Consider the following 18,593-nt stretch of genomic DNA (forward strand, 5'->3'; position numbering starts at 1 on the left):
TTAGTCCCCTTCTACGACATGTGAGGAATGCGTGGGAAGTATTCTTTCTCCCCTATTCCCAAGGATAGGGATCTTTTTATTCTCCCGAAGATTTAATGATACTCTCTCACCCCAATTCTCATTTGCCCTCTTTTTTGCCTCTTGTACCTTTCTCTTGACCTCCTGCCTCTTTCTTTTATACATCTCCCAGTCATTTGCATTATTTCCTTGCAAAAATTGTCCAAATGCCTCTCTCTTCTCTTTCACTAAAAATCTTACTTCTTCATCTCACCACTCACTACCCTTTCTAATCTACCCACCTCCCACGCTTCTCATGCCACAAGCATCTTTTTACTGCTTCCCTAAATACATTCCATTATATATAAGATATTATTTTGGTGCCACATGTAAATGAGTAAATATTGGGCTGTAGATCCATCAATTGTGTTGCTCTTTTTTCCAAAGTAATGCCAAAAGCTTGTTTCATTGGGATTTTACAGATGCTACATTTTTTGATGACACCATTCCTTCAAGAGACATGCTTTATTACTATTATACTACAAAAACATGTTTAGTTTCCTCTACAAGCAAACATATACCATAGATGTACAGAGAAACAAGAAATTTTTGTGAATGATATTCCTATTTTGCATGATTCTCCACTCTGAGGAGTATATTTCATGTGTGCTCCTGTATATTGGATGTTAAGGTTATGGAAATTTGCCCACGTAGAAAATCTGAATTGCTACCAGTAAGTTTGCTATATGGAAATTTATGTAGAATATGAAATTTTTCAAAATGTGAAAAACAATTTTGCTAACATATTTTCACATAATTTCATTTTTCGATTTCTATTGTATCTGCTGGTTCATGGTTGTGTGTCAATGACAGGTGGCTGACTTGAGTTTGAATCACTTAGCACTTCTGTTACAGTCTGCCTCTGCATGTATTCTTCTAAGATTTTTCTGCACTGCATTGTATTTCTCTGCAAGATGTCTGCAGAGATGGCATCAAGGTCAAATGCAAGTAGTATCACATATAATTGAGTGACCGGTGATCTCAAGTAACCATTGCCTTAAGATTATTAGCTTAGAAACCATTAATTTATCATGTTTCACATAACTGTCAACCTCTGTTTTTTAGAGGACCAAGAATGCTAAGGTGAGTGAGAGAGAGATGCTTACTAATTAGAAAATAACATATAAACACAACAAAAATAAACTGTTAGCAATTGTAAATGATATCAGTTAAAACGATTATATACCATGTTATGGCCCTATATCCAGGACTTATAATTGTGGGGTGGCAAGTGCCATTCAGCAGTACTCATAATGGTGGGGTGGGAAGTGTCATTTAGCAGTACTCATTGCTTGATGCAGTCATAGATGAAATCTATTTATCTATCTATCTATCTGTATCTCTGACACATGTTTCAATTGGAACTCCCTAAAAACTCCCTAAAGAGGGTGGCCATGGCAGTAGAATCTCCATAACTAGTTAACTCCATTGCTGCTTCGTAGCCTTTACTTTCTCACCTTTAACAGGCTACTGGTTGAGGGCAACTCCAGCACGTGTTTGCAGAGGCTCCAGCCTACTATTGTTACCGATTACTGTTACCTAATGCTCCTGCCTAATGTTCCTACTTACTACTACCAAAAGCTTTCCCTAATGTTCTTACCTACTATTACTATCCATGGCTGCTACCATTTTGCCACAAGGCAGGTCAAGCGCAATGTGCTCACTGTAGGAAACCTAGTTATGAAGAATGAGGTGTGTGGGTTAAGTGTTGTCAAGTGTTATGTATGACAAGGAGAGATTGTATGTTTGTGGATTGAATGCCAGTAGTCCATGTTTGGGATGATGCAGAAAGAAAAGACAGTTTACAATTCACCTTGACAATGACTGAAGTGCTGGCTCATTACACAGGCATCGCTAACCCTCCCAATACCCAGATGATATACATATGTAAATTACTGATATGAAGGAAACAGTGACCACATCTTATGTGTAATTACCTAGTTGTAATTACCTATTTGTACTGTATGAGGAGGAAGTTTTACACACATGGGTCCCCTTCTCTTGAACACTATCTACTATCATGCAACTTTTTGAATTTCTTCATGCTGTGTGCATTAACCATGTGCTCAGGCACTCTATTCCTTTCATCCTTTACTCTTGTACTGTAAAAGTATTTCTTTACATCTTTATATATGACTTTCTTACCTAATTTCATGTCATGTCCTTTAGTTGCTTTATCCTTACATTTCTCAAAGAACTGTCCACTGTCCACTTTATCTCTTAAAAAACTTGATGATCAGGTCGTCTTCTCTCCTCCAAGGTGGGTAAATGTAAATCCTTCAGCCTTTCCCTGTAGCTTAGCTGTCTCACATCTGGCACCATCTTTGTTGCCCTCCCCTGGACATTCTCAATGAATCTTTGTTCCTCTTTAGGTGTGTTGACAGAATTTGAGAAGCATATTGTAGTTTTGGTCTTATGTTGGATATGGAAAGCTTGTTAGATATTTTCGTAAACATATAATTGAAAGTTATTCTGATGCATGCAAACAGCTTGTTTCCTTAATTGCTCTCATAATATGAGACTTTGTTGACATAGAATCTTTAAGCTTATATCCTGCTAGGTTGTTCTTTCACATTGCCCCATCCTTATTACTTTACATTTGCTTGGGTTGAAATTCATCAACCACATTTCAGACCAACTTCAGGTTCCCTTGTAACCTGATGCAATCCTCCTTTTCACTTCCTTCTTGATCTTTGCATCATCTGCAAACACATTTAGGTAGGACTCCATACTGTCAAGCAAATCATCAGTATAGATCAAGAGGGCTAGTGGTCTCAGAACCAAACCTTGTGGCACTCCACTGTTCATCTCAACGTTGACATTTAGAAAAGGCTCCTCTAATATACATCCTTTGTTCCCTCCCACTAAGATAATCTACTATCCATTGTAGTTTCCCCCTTATTCCTGCTTGGTGACAATATAGAAAAGTGTCAAATGCCTTCTGGCAGTCCAGGCACAGACAAACCATCCTGCTTTCTCTTTTGCCCAGGAGCAAGCCCACTCTCTCATAGCACTTTAAGCAGTTGTTTTATGAGTGCTGCATGCTCTTTAACGTATGCATATTTCACCACTGTCATGCATGTGAGGTATTCCATGTGTAATTTATCAGGCATGCCACAGTGAGTTATGTGGTATTTATTTTTTCAGACATACCACAGTGAGTTATGTGTTATTTTTGTAAGTGTTTTTGTCACAAAGATGATTGTAACAATTTCATATAAGTAATATCTGTTATCTTGTAAGAGTGACACAGCAACCAAAATGATAGGTAAAAAGGGGTGTAGATCTCAAACAGGCATCCTTGACATTTCCATATTCACTAACCAATACTGGTATAAGGAAAAGGTTTAGGTCTATATTGTTTGATAATACATGGGATGCCACTGCAGATATTAATTGCCGTATATTCACCTAAGGCACAGATGGTCAGTTCAGGAATTAGTTCTTATGTGAGGTTGAATACCTCTTGAATCATGTCTCATATGAGGTCAACTGCCTTTTATTGGTTAGAATTATTCAAACAAAGTGGGATCAGCAGTCCTGACATGGATGTTGTAAGATGGTTCTGGATACCATTTGAACACTCTAAGATCAGTGCAGTTGTGGGTAAGTGCTCTCCACAACCTTCCACCTCCTTACCCAACAGCAAGTTCAGAATTTTGCTTGCAACAGTACTGCCTTGCTTCTATCTTTTATCCTAAAGTGATCTTTATGGTTTTATCTTTCATGTCAATACTTTCCAGGTTTGTTGAATGATATATCTCTGAGACTGAATCTTCCATTTCTCTTGCCTTTTGAATTTCTGTCCTATATTCTTCCTTCATTATTTTTCTTCTTAATTCAGTATGGTCTTCATCTAATACAATCTTGTGTTTGTGATTTTAGGGATGTGGAAAATCAATCCATGGAAGTAAAAAGGGTGAACATTTCTGTATCACAAGTAGACTGATTATTGTAACATCATGACCCAGCAGGCCCAAACATATACAAGTACAGAGTATCGCATTTTATTTACTAATAGCATGCAGAAAAGATGTTCCTCAGAATAATATTTTTTTTGTGTGTGAAAAACCCTCTAAATTCATGGGCACATTTGATGGTATTTAGTACTATAGGACATTCATTCCATACCACAATACCTTCCACTCTCCACAGCACAGTTATAATTTTACAGCTGAACTGCCTGTTGTTTGGCACTAATATTTTTTCAGATTATTTGTTTAGATTAATTATTTACGTACAGTAAAGTAGTTGATGTATGCAATTGTCACTTTTAAATTATTTAATTTACACATAAACTTTTTTCCTGATTAATTACTCTTCTTTGAGTAATGTCTCTTGATTAACAGATTCTGGTTAAAAGCTCTTCCCCTCAGTCTTCTGTGATTAACCTATTCTGACTTGGGATCCATTTTGTTCAGCCTTCTTTGATTATGATTAACTTTGCCTCCCTCTCGGCAGAGATGCGTGAACCACCATACTACAGTCACTACTCTAGGGCCCGACTGTTCATCCACAATATTGTCACCAGCAAATATTTTGACCTTGCAATTGCAGCAGTCATAGGCCTCAATGTTGTGACAATGGCCATGGAATTTTACAAAATGCCAAAGGTATGTCTGCTTTAAAAAACGCCACCTCATTCTTAATCATATGAATTTTTGTGGAGGTTCATATTAGATATGCTATTTGTGTTACTAAAAAAAATATATACGTTTTGCATGTCCTAGCACAATATATTCTATTTTCTAAGTAATCATGACATATAATGTGTCATGTCTGGAAACACTGCCCTAGATAGGCATGTTGAGGATGAGGCACTAAAGGCTAACAAGAGTATAGTTCACCAATTATGGAGACTCTTTTGCCTTTGCCATCACCTTAAGGAAGTTTCCATAGGGAATGGGCATCAAAGATGTAGAAAGATAGATTGTCTGACTTTTCCAGCATTGAATTACAAAATTATGATAGCTCTTGTCGCATATTTGGAAAAAAATGATGTATCTTTAATCATACACTGTGGGACTTGGAATACTACAAATGATAGTATTTTACTGTCTTTCTGTTTATCTTTCCTTATATCTATATCTCTGATGCTTGTTCCATCCAGAACTCCCATCAAGGGGATGGCCATTGCTAAAGAATCTCCACTTATCCCTGTTCTTACATACCACCCTCACATACACTATTCCATGCGTTCTTCCACCATTTCTCTCCTTCCATTATTCTTCCAGTCTGTTCTCCATGTCACAAGTGGTCGTCCACTCACATCAACCCCTTTAATTGTACTATCATACACTCTCCTTGTAAACTCCCTGTCTTGCATTCTTTCCACATGCCCAAACCACAATTCATACCCTTTCCATTCCCTGCCATACCACATCTCTCATACACCTCTTCGTTTCTTCCTTCATACCATTTAGTCATATCACATGCTTATCTTAAATAGCCCATTTCCACAGCCTGGATTCTTGAAATCTTTGACCAATTCCATGTCAATGTTTTAGCTCTAACCTCTAACCTTCATTTTTCTATTAAGGGACCCAATGATTCATCTTCCTGTATTGCTTTCTCCCTTCTCTCTTCTCCTATATCACCAAACTTACCTCAGACAGCTCCAAAATACTTAAATTCCCTCATCTTCCAGTATTTCTCCACCCATCTTTGAAACACAGTTTAGTACACTTTCAGACACCGTTACTTTACTTTTTCTTACTTTTAACTTCAGGTGGTTACACTTACACACACATCATAAATCACACATACAACCTTCTGCAATTTCCTGAGAGCAAGGTAGCTCCAGGAATGGATGAAGGCAAGAAAGTATGAATATGTACATGTGTATATATGTATATGTCTGTGTATGTGTATGTATATGTATCTATGTTGTTATGTATATATATTTGGATGTATATGTGTGTGTATGGGTATGCCTTGATTCAGTGGATTGAATCAAGGCATATGAAGCGTCTGGGGTAAACCATGGAAAGCTGTGTAGGTATGTATATTTGCGTGTGTGGACGTATGTATATACATGTGTATGGGGGGGGTGTTGGGCCATTTCTTTCGTCTGTTTCCTTGCGCTACCTCGCAAACGCGGGAGACAGCGACAAAGTATAAAAAAAAAAATATATATATATATATATATATATATATATATATATATATATATATATATATATATATATATTTTTTTTTTTTTTATACTTTGTCGCTGTCTCCCGCATTTGCGAGGTAGCGCAAGGAAACAGACGAAAGAAATGGCCCAACACCCCCCCCATACACATGTATATACATACGTCCACACACGCAAATATACATACCTACACAGCTTTCCATGGTTTACCCCAGACGCTTCACATGCCTTGATTCAATCCACTGACAGCACGTCAACCCCTGTATACCACATCGCTCCAATTCACTCTATTCCTTGCCCTCCTTTCACCCTCCTGCATATTCAGGCCCCGATCACACAAAATCTTTTTCACTCCATCTTTCCACCTCCAATTTGGTCTCCCTCTTCTCCTCGTTCCCTCCACCTCCGACACATATATCCTCTTGGTCAATCTTTCCTCACTCATTCTCTCCATGTGCCCAAACCACTTCAAAACACCCTCTTCTGCTCTCTCAACCACGCTCTTTTTATTTCCACACATCTCTCTTACCCTTACGTTACTCACTCGATCAAACCACCTCACACCACACATTGTCCTCAAACATCTCATTTCCAGCACATCCATCCTCCTGTGCACAACTCTATCCATAGCCCACGCCTCGCAACCATACAACATTGTTGGAACCACTATTCCTTCAAACATACCCATTTTTGCTTTCCGAGATAATGTTCTCGACTTCCACACATTCTTCAAGGCCCCCAGAATTTTCGCCCCCTCCCCCACCCTATGATCCACTTCCGCTTCCATGGTTCCATCCGCCGCCAGATCCACTCCCAGATATCTAAAACACTTCACTTCCTCCAGTTTTTCTCCATTCAAACTCACCTCCCAATTGACTTGACCCTCAACCCTACTGTACCTAATAACCTTGCTCTTATTCACATTTACTCTTAACTTTCTTCTTCCACACACTTTACCAATCTCAGTCACCAGTTTCTGCAGTTTCTCACATGAATCAGCCACCAGCGCTGTATCATCAGCGAACAACAACTGACTCACTTCCCAAGCTCTCTCATCCCCAACAAACTTCATACTTGCCCCTCTTTCCAAAACTCTTGCATTTACCTCCCTAACAACCCCATCCATAAACAAATTAAACAACCATGGAGACATCACACACCCCTGCCACAAACCTACATTCACTGAGAACCAATCACTTTCCTCTCTTCCTACACGTACACATGCCTTACATCCTCGATAAAAACTTTTCACTGCTTCTAACAACTTTCCTCCCACACCATATATTCTTAATACCTTCCACAGTGGATCTGGCAGCGGATGGAACCATGGAAGCGGAAGTGGATCATAGGGTGGGGGAGGGGGCGAAAATTCTGGGGGCCTTGAAGAATGTGTGGAAGTCGAGAACATTATCTCGGAAAGCAAAAATGGGTATGTTTGAAGGAATAGTGGTTCCAACAATGTTGTATGGTTGCGAGGCGTGGGCTATGGATAGAGTTGTGCGCAGGAGGATGGATGTGCTGGAAATGAGATGTTTGAGGACAATGTGTGGTGTGAGGTGGTTTGATCGAGTGAGTAACATAAGGGTAAGAGAGATGTGTGGAAATAAAAAGAGCGTGGTTGAGAGAGCAGAGGAGGGTGTTTTGAAGTGGTTTGGGCACATGGAGAGAATGAGTGAGGAAAGATTGACCAAGAGGATATATGTGTCGGAGGTGGAGGGAACGAGGAGAAGAGGGAGACCAAATTGGAGGTGGAAAGATGGAGTGAAAAAGATTTTGTGTGATCGGGGCCTGAACATGCAGGAGGGTGAAAGGAGGGCAAGGAATAGAGTGAATTGGAGCGATGTGGTATACCGGGGTTGACGTGCTGTCAGTGGATTGAATCAAGGCATGTGAAGCGTCTGGGGAAAACCATGGAAAGCTGTGTAGGTATGAATATTTGCGTGTGTGGACGTATGTATATACATGTGTATGGGGGGGGGGGTTGGGCCATTTCTTTCGTCTGTTTCCTTGCGCTACCTCGCAAACGCGGGAGACAGCGACAAAGTATAAAAAAAAAAAAAAATATATATATATATATATATATATATATATATATATATATATATATATATATATATATATATATATATATATATATATCTAAAACACTTCACTTCCTCCAGTTTTTCTCCATTCAAACTCACCTCCCAATTGACTTGACCCTCAACCCTACTGTACCTAATAACCTTGCTCTTATTCACATTTACTCTTAACTTTCTTCTTTCACACACTTTACCAAACTCAGTCACCAGCTTCTGCAGTTTCTCACATGAATAAGCCACCAGCACTGTATCATCAGCGAACAACAACTGACTCACTTCCCAAGCTCTCTCATCCCCAACAGACTTCATACTTGCCCCTCTTTCCAAAAGTCTTGCATTCACCTCCCTAACAACCCCATCCATAAACAAATTAAACAACCATGGAGACATCACACACCCCTGGGAGTGGATCTGGCAGCGGATGGAACCATGGAAGCGGAAGTGGATCATAGGGTGGGGGAGGGGGTGAAAATTCTGGTAGCCTTGAAGAATGTGTGGAAGTCGAGAACATTATCTCGGAAAGCAAAAATGGGTATGTTTGAAGGAATAGTGGTTCCAACAATGTTGTATGGTTGCGAGGCGTGGGCTATGGATAGAGTGGTCCGCAGGAGGATGGATGTGCTGGAAATGAGATGTTTGAGGACAATGTGTGGTGTGAGGTGGTTTGATCGAGTAAGTAACGTAAGGGTAAGAGAGATGTGTGGAAATAAAAAGAGCGTGGTTGAGAGAGCAGAAGAGGGTGTTTTGAAATGGTTTGGGCACATGGAGAGAATGAGTGAGGAAAGATTGACCAAGAGGATATATGTGTCGGAGGTGGAGGGAACGAGGAGAAGAGGGAGACCAAATTGGAGGTGGAAAGATGGAGTGAAAAAGATTTTGTGTGATCGGGGCCTGAATATGCAGGAGGGTGAAAGGAGGGCAAGGAATAGAGTGAATTGGAGCGATGTGGTATACCGGGGTTGACGTGCTGTCAGTGGATTGAATCAGGGCATGTGAAGCGTCTGGGGTAAACCATGGAAAGCTGTGTAGGTATGTATATTTGCGTGTGTGGACGTATGTATATACATGTGTATGGGGGTGGGTTGGGCCATTTCATTCGTCTGTTTCCTTGCGCTACCTCGCAAATGCGGGAGACAGCGACAAAGCAAAAAAAATATATATATATATATATATATATATATATATATATATATATATATATATATATATGTTTATCATTTATTTATTTTGCTTTGTCGCTGACTCCCGCGTTAGTGAGGTAGTGCAAGGAAACAGACAAAAGAATGGCCCAACCAACCTACATACACATGTATATACATACATGTCCACACACGCAAATATACATACCTATACATCTCAACGTATACATATATATACACACTCAGACATATACATATATACACATGTACATAATTCATACTGTCTACCTTTATTCATTCCCATCGCCACCCCACCACATATGAAATAACAACACCCTCCCCCCTCATGTGCGTGAGGTAGCCCTAGGAAAAGACAGCAAATGCCACATTCGTTCACACTCACTCTCTCGCTCACTCTCATGTAATAATGCACGGAAACCACAGCTCCCTTTGTACATCCACTCCCCACAGAACTTTCCATGGTTTACCCAGATGCTTCACATGCCCTGGTGCAATCCATTGATAGCACGTCAACCACGGTATACCACATTGTTCCAATTCACTCTGTTCCTTGCATGTCTTTCACCCTCCTGCATGTTCAGGCCCCAATCACTCAAAATCTTTTTCACTCCATCTTTCCACCTCCAATTTGGTCTCCCACTTCGCCACGTTCCCTCCATCTCTGACACATATATTTTCTTGGTCAACCTTTCCTCACTCATTCTCTCCATGTGACCAAACCATTTCAAAACATCCTCTTCTGCTCCCTCAACCACTCTCTTTTTATTACCACACATCTCTCGTACCCTATTATTACTTACTCGATCAAACCACCTCACAACACATATTATCCTCAAACATCTTATTTACAGCACATCCACCCTCCTCCGCACAACTCTATCCATAGCCCATGCCTCGTAACCATATAACACTGTTGGATCCACTATTCCTTCAAACATACCCATTTTTGCTTTCCGAGATAATGTTCTCGACTTCCACACATTCTTCAGCGCTCCCAGAACTTTCGCCCTCTCCCCCACCATATGATTCACTTCTGCTTCCATGGTTCCATTCGCTGCCAAATTCACTCCCAGATATCCAAAACACTTCACTTCCTCCAGATTTTCTCCATTCAAACTTACCTCCCAATTGACTTGTCCCTCAACTCTACTGTACCTAATAACCTTGCTCTTATTCACATTTACTCTTAACTTTCTTCTTTCACACACTTTACCAAACTCAATCACCAGCTTCTGCAGTTTCTCACATGAATCAGCCACCAGCGCTGTATCATCAGCAAACAACAACTGACTCACTTCCCAAGCTCTCTCATCCACAACAGACTTCATACTTGCCCCTCTTTCCAAAACTCTTGCATTCACCTCCCTAACAACCCCATCCATAAACAAATTAAACAACCATGGAGACATTACACACCCCTGCCACAAACCTACATTCACTGAGAACCAATGACTTTCCTCTCTTCCTACACGTACACATGCCTTACATCCTCGATAAAAACTTTTCACTGCTTCTAACAACTTGCCTCCCACACCATATATTCTTAATACCTTCAAGAGAGCATCTCTATCAACTCTATCATATGCCTTCTCCAGATCCATAAATGCTACATACAAATCCATTTGCTTTTCTAAGTATTTCTCACATACATTCTTCAAAGCAAACACCTGATCCACACATCCTCTGCCACTTCTGAAACCACACTGCTCTTCCCCAATCTGATGCTCTGTACATGCCATCACCCTCTCAATCAATACCCTCCTATATAATTTAGCAGGAATACTCAACAAACTTATACCTCTGTAGTTTGAGCACTCACTCTTATCCCCTTTGCCTTTGTACAATGGCACTATGCACGCATTCCGCCAATCCTCAGGCACCTCACCATGAGTCATACATACATTAAATAACCTTACCAACCAGTCAACAATACAGTAACCCCCTTTTTTAATAGATTCCACTGCAATACCATCCAAACCTGCTGCCTTGCCGGCTTTCATCTTCCGCAAAGCTTTTACTACCTCTTCTCTGTTTGCCAAATCATTATCCCTAACCCTCTCACCTTGCACACCACCTCGACCAAAACACCCTATATCTGCCACTTTATCATCAAACACATTCAACAAACCTTCAAAATACTCACTCCATCTCCTTCTCACATCACCACTACTTGTTATCACCTCCCCCATTAGCACCGTTCACTGAAGTTCCCATTTGCTCCCTTGTCTTACGCACTTTATTTACCTCCTTCCAGAACATCTTTTTATTCTCCCTAAAATTTAATGATACTTTCTCACCCCAACTCTAATTTGCCCACTTTTTTACCTCTTGCACCTTTCTCTTGACCTCCTGTCTCTTTCTTTTATACATCTCCCACTCAGTTGCATTTTTTCCCCGCAAAAATCGTCGAAAAGCCTCTCCCTTCTCTTTCACTAATAATCTTACTTCTTCATCCCACCACTCACTACCCTTTCTAATCAACCCACCTCCCACGCTTCTCATGCCACAAGCATCTTTTGCGCAATCCATCACTGATTCCCTAAATACATCCCATTCCTCCCCCACTCCCCTTACTTCCATTGTTCTCACCTTTTTCCATTCTGTACTCAGTCTCCCCTGGTGCTTCCTCACACAAGTGTCCTTCCCAAGCTCACTTACCCTCACCACCCTCTTCACCACATCATTCACTCTTCTTTTCTGAAAACCCATACAAATCTTCACCTTAGCCTCCACAAGATAATGATCAGACATCCCTCCAGTTGCACCTCTCACTGCATTAACATCCTAAAGTCTCTCTTTCGCACGCCTGTCAATTAAAACGTAATCCAATAACGCTCTCTGGCCATCTCTCCTACTTATATATGTATACTTATGTATATCTCGCTTTTTAAACCAGGTATTCCCAATCACCAGTCCTTTTTCAGCACATAAATCTACAAGCTCTTCACCATTTCCTTTTACAACACTGAACACCCCATGTATACCAATTATTCCCTCAACTGCTACATTACTCACCTTTGCATTCAAATCACCCATTACTATAACCCAGTCTTGTGCATCAAAACCACTAACACACTCATTCAGATGCTCCCAAAACACTTGCCTTTCATGATCTTTCTTCTCATGCCCAGGTGCATATGCACCAGTAATCACCCATCTCTCTCCATCAACTTTCAGTTTTACCCATATTAATCGAGAATTTACTTTCTTACATTCTATCACATACTCCCACAACTCCTGTTTCAGGAGTACTGCTACTCCTTCCCTTGCTCTTGTCCTCTCACTAACCCCTGACTTTACTCCCAAGACATTCCCAAACCACTCTTCCCCTTTGCCCTTGAGCTTCGTTTCACTCAGAGCCAAAACATCCAGGTTCCTTTCCTCAAATGTACTACCTATCTCTCCTTTTTTCACATCTTGCTTACGTCCACACACATTTAGACACCCCAATCTGAGTCTACGAGGAGGATGAGCACTCCCAGCATGACTCCTTCTGTTTCCCATTTTTTAGAATGTTGAAATACAAGGAGGGGAGGATTTCTGGCCCCCCCGCTCCCGTGCCCTCTAGTCGCCTTCTATGACACGTGAGGAATATATATATATATATTCACATGGAGTTGGTTATTAGGTACAGTAGGGTTAAGGGTCAAGTCAATTGGGAGGTGAGTTTGAATGGAGAAAAACTGGAGGAAGTGAAGTGTTTTAGATACTGGGAGTGGATTTGGCAGTGGATGGAACCATGGAAGCAGAAGTGAATCATAGGGTGGGGGTGGAGGTGAAAATTCTGGGAGCGTTGAAGGGTGTGTGGAAGTCGAGAACATTATCTCGGAAAGCGAAAATGGATATGTTTGAAGGAATAGGGTTCCAACAATGTTATATGGTTGTGAGGCGTGGGCTATGGATAGAGTTGTGCGGAGGAGGGTGGATGTGCTGGAAATGAGATGTTTGAGGACAATGTGTGGTGTGAGGTAGTTTGATCGTGTAAGTAATAGTAGGGTAAGAGAGATGTGAGGTAATAAAAAGAGTGTTATTGAGAGAGCAGAAGAGGGTGTTTTGAAATGGTATGGTCACATGGAGAGAATGAGTGAGGAAAGATTGACCAAGAGGATATATGTGTCAGAGGTGGAGGGAACGAGAAGTGGGAGACCAAATTGGAGGTGGAAAGATGGAGTGAAAAAGATTTTGAGTGATCGGGACCTGAACATGCAGGAGAGTGAAAGGCGTGCAAGGAATAGAGTGAATTTGAACGATTTGGGTACCGGGGTCAACGTGCTGTCAATGGATTGAACCAGGGCATGTGAAGCATCTGGGGTAAACCATGGAAAGTTCTTTGGGGCCTGGATGTGAAAAGGGAGCTATGGTTTCAGTTCATTAATACATGACAGCTAGAAACTGAGTGTGAATGAATGGGGCCTTTGTTGTCTTTTCCTAGTGCTACCCTGCACACATGAGGGGGGAGAGGGTTGTTATTTCATGTGTGGCGAGGTGGTGATGGGAATGAATAAAGGCAGACAGTATGAATTTTGTACATGTGTATATATGTGTATGTCTGTGTGGTTTCAGAAGTGGTAGAGGATGTGTGGATCAGGTGTTTGCTTTGAAGAATGTATGTGAGAAATGCTTAGAAAAGCAAATGGATTTGTATGTAGCATTTATGGATCTGGAGAAGGCATATGATAGAGTTGATAGAGATGCTCTCTTGAAGGTATTAAGAATATATGGTGTGGGAGGCAAGTTGTTAGAAGCAGTGAAAAGTTTTTATCGAGGATGTAAGGCATGTGTACGTGTAGGAAGAGAGGAAAGTGATTGGTTCTCAGTGAATGTAGGTTTGCGGCAGGGGTGTGTGATGTCTCCATGGTTGTTTAATTTGTTTATGGATGGGGTTGTTAGGGAGGTGAATGCAAGAGTTTTGGAAAGAGGGGCAAGTATGAAGTCTGTTGTGGATGAGAGAGCTTGGGAAGTGAGTCAGTTGTTGTTCGTTGATGATACAGCGCTGGTGGCTGATTCATGTGAGAAACTGCAGAAGCTGGTGACTGAGTTTGGTAAAGTGTGTGAAAGAAGAAAGTTAAGAGCAAATGTGAATAAGAGCAAGGTTATTAGGTACAGTTGGGTTGAGGGTCAAGTCAATTGGGAGGTAAGTTTGAATGGAGAAAAACTGGAGGAAGTGAAGTGTTTTAGATATCTGGGAGTGGATCTGGCAGCGGATTGAACCATGGAAGCGGAAGTGGATCATAGGGTGGGGGAGGGGGCGAAAATTCTGGGAGCCTTGAAGAATGTTTGGAAGTCGAGAACATTATCTCGGAAAGCAAAAATGGGTATGTTTGAAGGAATAGTGGTTCCAACAATGTTGTATGGTTGCGAGGCGTGGGCTATGGATAGAGTTGTGCGCAGGAGGATGGATGTGCTGGAAATGAGATATTTGAGGACAATGTGTGGTGTGAGGTGGTTTGATCGAGTAAGTAACGTAAGGGTAAGAGAGATGTGTGGAAATAAAAAGAGCGTGGTTGAGAGAGCAGAAGAGGGTGTTTTGAAATGGTTTGGGCACATGGAGAGAATGAGTGAGGAAAGATTGACCAAGAGGATATATGTGTCGGAGGTGGAGGGAACGAGGAGAAGAGGGAGACCAAATTGGAGGTGGAAAGATGGAGTGAAAAAGATTTTGTGTGATCGGGGCCTGAACATGCAGGAGGGTGAAAGGAGGGCAAGGAATAGAGTGAATTGGATCGATGTGGTATACCGGGGTTGACGTGCTGTCTGTGGATTGAATCAAGGCATGTGAAGCGTCTTGGGTAAACCATGGAAAGCTGTGTAGGTATGTATATTTGCGTGTGTGGACGTATGTATATACATGTGTATGGGGGTGGGTTGGGCCATTTCATTCGTCTGTTTCCTTGCGCTACCTCGCAAACGCGGGAGACAGCGACTAAGCAAAAAAAAAATATATATATATATATATATATATATATATATATATATATATATATATATGTTTATCATTTATTTATTTTGCTTTGTCGCTGACTCCCGCGTTAGTGAGGTAGTGCAAGGAAACAGACAAAAGAATGGCCCAACCAACCTACATACACATGTATATACATACATGTCCACACACGCAAATATACATACCTATACATCTCAACGTATACATATATATACACACTCAGACATATACATATATACACATGTACATAATTCATACTGTCTACCTTTATTCATTCCCATCGCCACCCCACCACATATGAAATAACAACACCCTCCCCCCTCATGTGCGTGAGGTAGCCCTAGGAAAAGACAGCAAATGCCACATTCGTTCACACTCACTCTCTCGCTCACTCTCATGTAATAATGCACGGAAACCACAGCTCCCTTTGTACATCCACTCCCCACAGAACTTTCCATGGTTTACCCAGATGCTTCACATGCCCTGGTGCAATCCATTGATAGCACGTCAACCACGGTATACCACATTGTTCCAATTCACTCTGTTCCTTGCATGTCTTTCACCCTCCTGCATGTTCAGGCCCCAATCACTCAAAATCTTTTTCACTCCATCTTTCCACCTCCAATTTGGTCTCCCACTTCGCCACGTTCCCTCCATCTCTGACACATATATTTTCTTGGTCAACCTTTCCTCACTCATTCTCTCCATGTGACCAAACCATTTCAAAACATCCTCTTCTGCTCCCTCAACCACTCTCTTTTTATTACCACACATCTCTCGTACCCTATTATTACTTACTCGATCAAACCACCTCACAACACATATTATCCTCAAACATCTTATTTACAGCACATCCACCCTCCTCCGCACAACTCTATCCATAGCCCATGCCTCGTAACCATATAACACTGTTGGATCCACTATTCCTTCAAACATACCCATTTTTGCTTTCCGAGATAATGTTCTCGACTTCCACACATTCTTCAGCGCTCCCAGAACTTTCGCCCTCTCCCCCACCATATGATTCACTTCTGCTTCCATGGTTCCATTCGCTGCCAAATTCACTCCCAGATATCCAAAACACTTCACTTCCTCCAGATTTTCTCCATTCAAACTTACCTCCCAATTGACTTGTCCCTCAACTCTACTGTACCTAATAACCTTGCTCTTATTCACATTTACTCTTAACTTTCTTCTTTCACACACTTTACCAAACTCAATCACCAGCTTCTGCAGTTTCTCACATGAATCAGCCACCAGCGCTGTATCATCAGCAAACAACAACTGACTCACTTCCCAAGCTCTCTCATCCACAACAGACTTCATACTTGCCCCTCTTTCCAAAACTCTTGCATTCACCTCCCTAACAACCCCATCCATAAACAAATTAAACAACCATGGAGACATTACACACCCCTGCCACAAACCTACATTCACTGAGAACCAATGACTTTCCTCTCTTCCTACACGTACACATGCCTTACATCCTCGATAAAAACTTTTCACTGCTTCTAACAACTTGCCTCCCACACCATATATTCTTAATACCTTCAAGAGAGCATCTCTATCAACTCTATCATATGCCTTCTCCAGATCCATAAATGCTACATACAAATCCATTTGCTTTTCTAAGTATTTCTCACATACATTCTTCAAAGCAAACACCTGATCCACACATCCTCTGCCACTTCTGAAACCACACTGCTCTTCCCCAATCTGATGCTCTGTACATGCCATCACCCTCTCAATCAATACCCTCCTATATAATTTAGCAGGAATACTCAACAAACTTATACCTCTGTAGTTTGAGCACTCACTCTTATCCCCTTTGCCTTTGTACAATGGCACTATGCACGCATTCCGCCAATCCTCAGGCACCTCACCATGAGTCATACATACATTAAATAACCTTACCAACCAGTCAACAATACAGTAACCCCCTTTTTTAATAGATTCCACTGCAATACCATCCAAACCTGCTGCCTTGCCGGCTTTCATCTTCCGCAAAGCTTTTACTACCTCTTCTCTGTTTGCCAAATCATTATCCCTAACCCTCTCACCTTGCACACCACCTCGACCAAAACACCCTATATCTGCCACTTTATCATCAAACACATTCAACAAACCTTCAAAATACTCACTCCATCTCCTTCTCACATCACCACTACTTGTTATCACCTCCCCCATTAGCACCGTTCACTGAAGTTCCCATTTGCTCCCTTGTCTTACGCACTTTATTTACCTCCTTCCAGAACATCTTTTTATTCTCCCTAAAATTTAATGATACTTTCTCACCCCAACTCTAATTTGCCCACTTTTTTACCTCTTGCACCTTTCTCTTGACCTCCTGTCTCTTTCTTTTATACATCTCCCACTCAGTTGCATTTTTTCCCCGCAAAAATCGTCGAAAAGCCTCTCCCTTCTCTTTCACTAATAATCTTACTTCTTCATCCCACCACTCACTACCCTTTCTAATCAACCCACCTCCCACGCTTCTCATGCCACAAGCATCTTTTGCGCAATCCATCACTGATTCCCTAAATACATCCCATTCCTCCCCCACTCCCCTTACTTCCATTGTTCTCACCTTTTTCCATTCTGTACTCAGTCTCCCCTGGTGCTTCCTCACACAAGTGTCCTTCCCAAGCTCACTTACCCTCACCACCCTCTTCACCACATCATTCACTCTTCTTTTCTGAAAACCCATACAAATCTTCACCTTAGCCTCCACAAGATAATGATCAGACATCCCTCCAGTTGCACCTCTCACTGCATTAACATCCTAAAGTCTCTCTTTCGCACGCCTGTCAATTAAAACGTAATCCAATAACGCTCTCTGGCCATCTCTCCTACTTATATATGTATACTTATGTATATCTCGCTTTTTAAACCAGGTATTCCCAATCACCAGTCCTTTTTCAGCACATAAATCTACAAGCTCTTCACCATTTCCTTTTACAACACTGAACACCCCATGTATACCAATTATTCCCTCAACTGCTACATTACTCACCTTTGCATTCAAATCACCCATTACTATAACCCAGTCTTGTGCATCAAAACCACTAACACACTCATTCAGATGCTCCCAAAACACTTGCCTTTCATGATCTTTCTTCTCATGCCCAGGTGCATATGCACCAGTAATCACCCATCTCTCTCCATCAACTTTCAGTTTTACCCATATTAATCGAGAATTTACTTTCTTACATTCTATC

The 18,593-nt window shown here is 41.3% G+C and overlaps 1 protein-coding gene across 1 annotated transcript in view; it reads left to right on the forward strand.

Annotated features, from left to right (window-relative positions):
- The window catches only part of LOC139766186 (voltage-dependent T-type calcium channel subunit alpha-1G-like), a 1,124,919-nt gene that overhangs the window by 843,540 nt on the left and 262,786 nt on the right, over positions 1–18,593 (forward strand). The window contains exon 25 of the mRNA XM_071694457.1: positions 4,519–4,670. Coding sequence (XP_071550558.1) covers positions 4,519–4,670 — 152 coding nt within the window. The remainder of the gene's footprint in view (positions 1–4,518; positions 4,671–18,593) is intronic.

The sequence above is a fragment of the Panulirus ornatus genome, chromosome 57 (genome assembly GCF_036320965.1).
Source record: "Panulirus ornatus isolate Po-2019 chromosome 57, ASM3632096v1, whole genome shotgun sequence".
In the NCBI taxonomy this organism is placed as follows: Eukaryota; Metazoa; Arthropoda; class Malacostraca; order Decapoda; family Palinuridae; genus Panulirus; species Panulirus ornatus.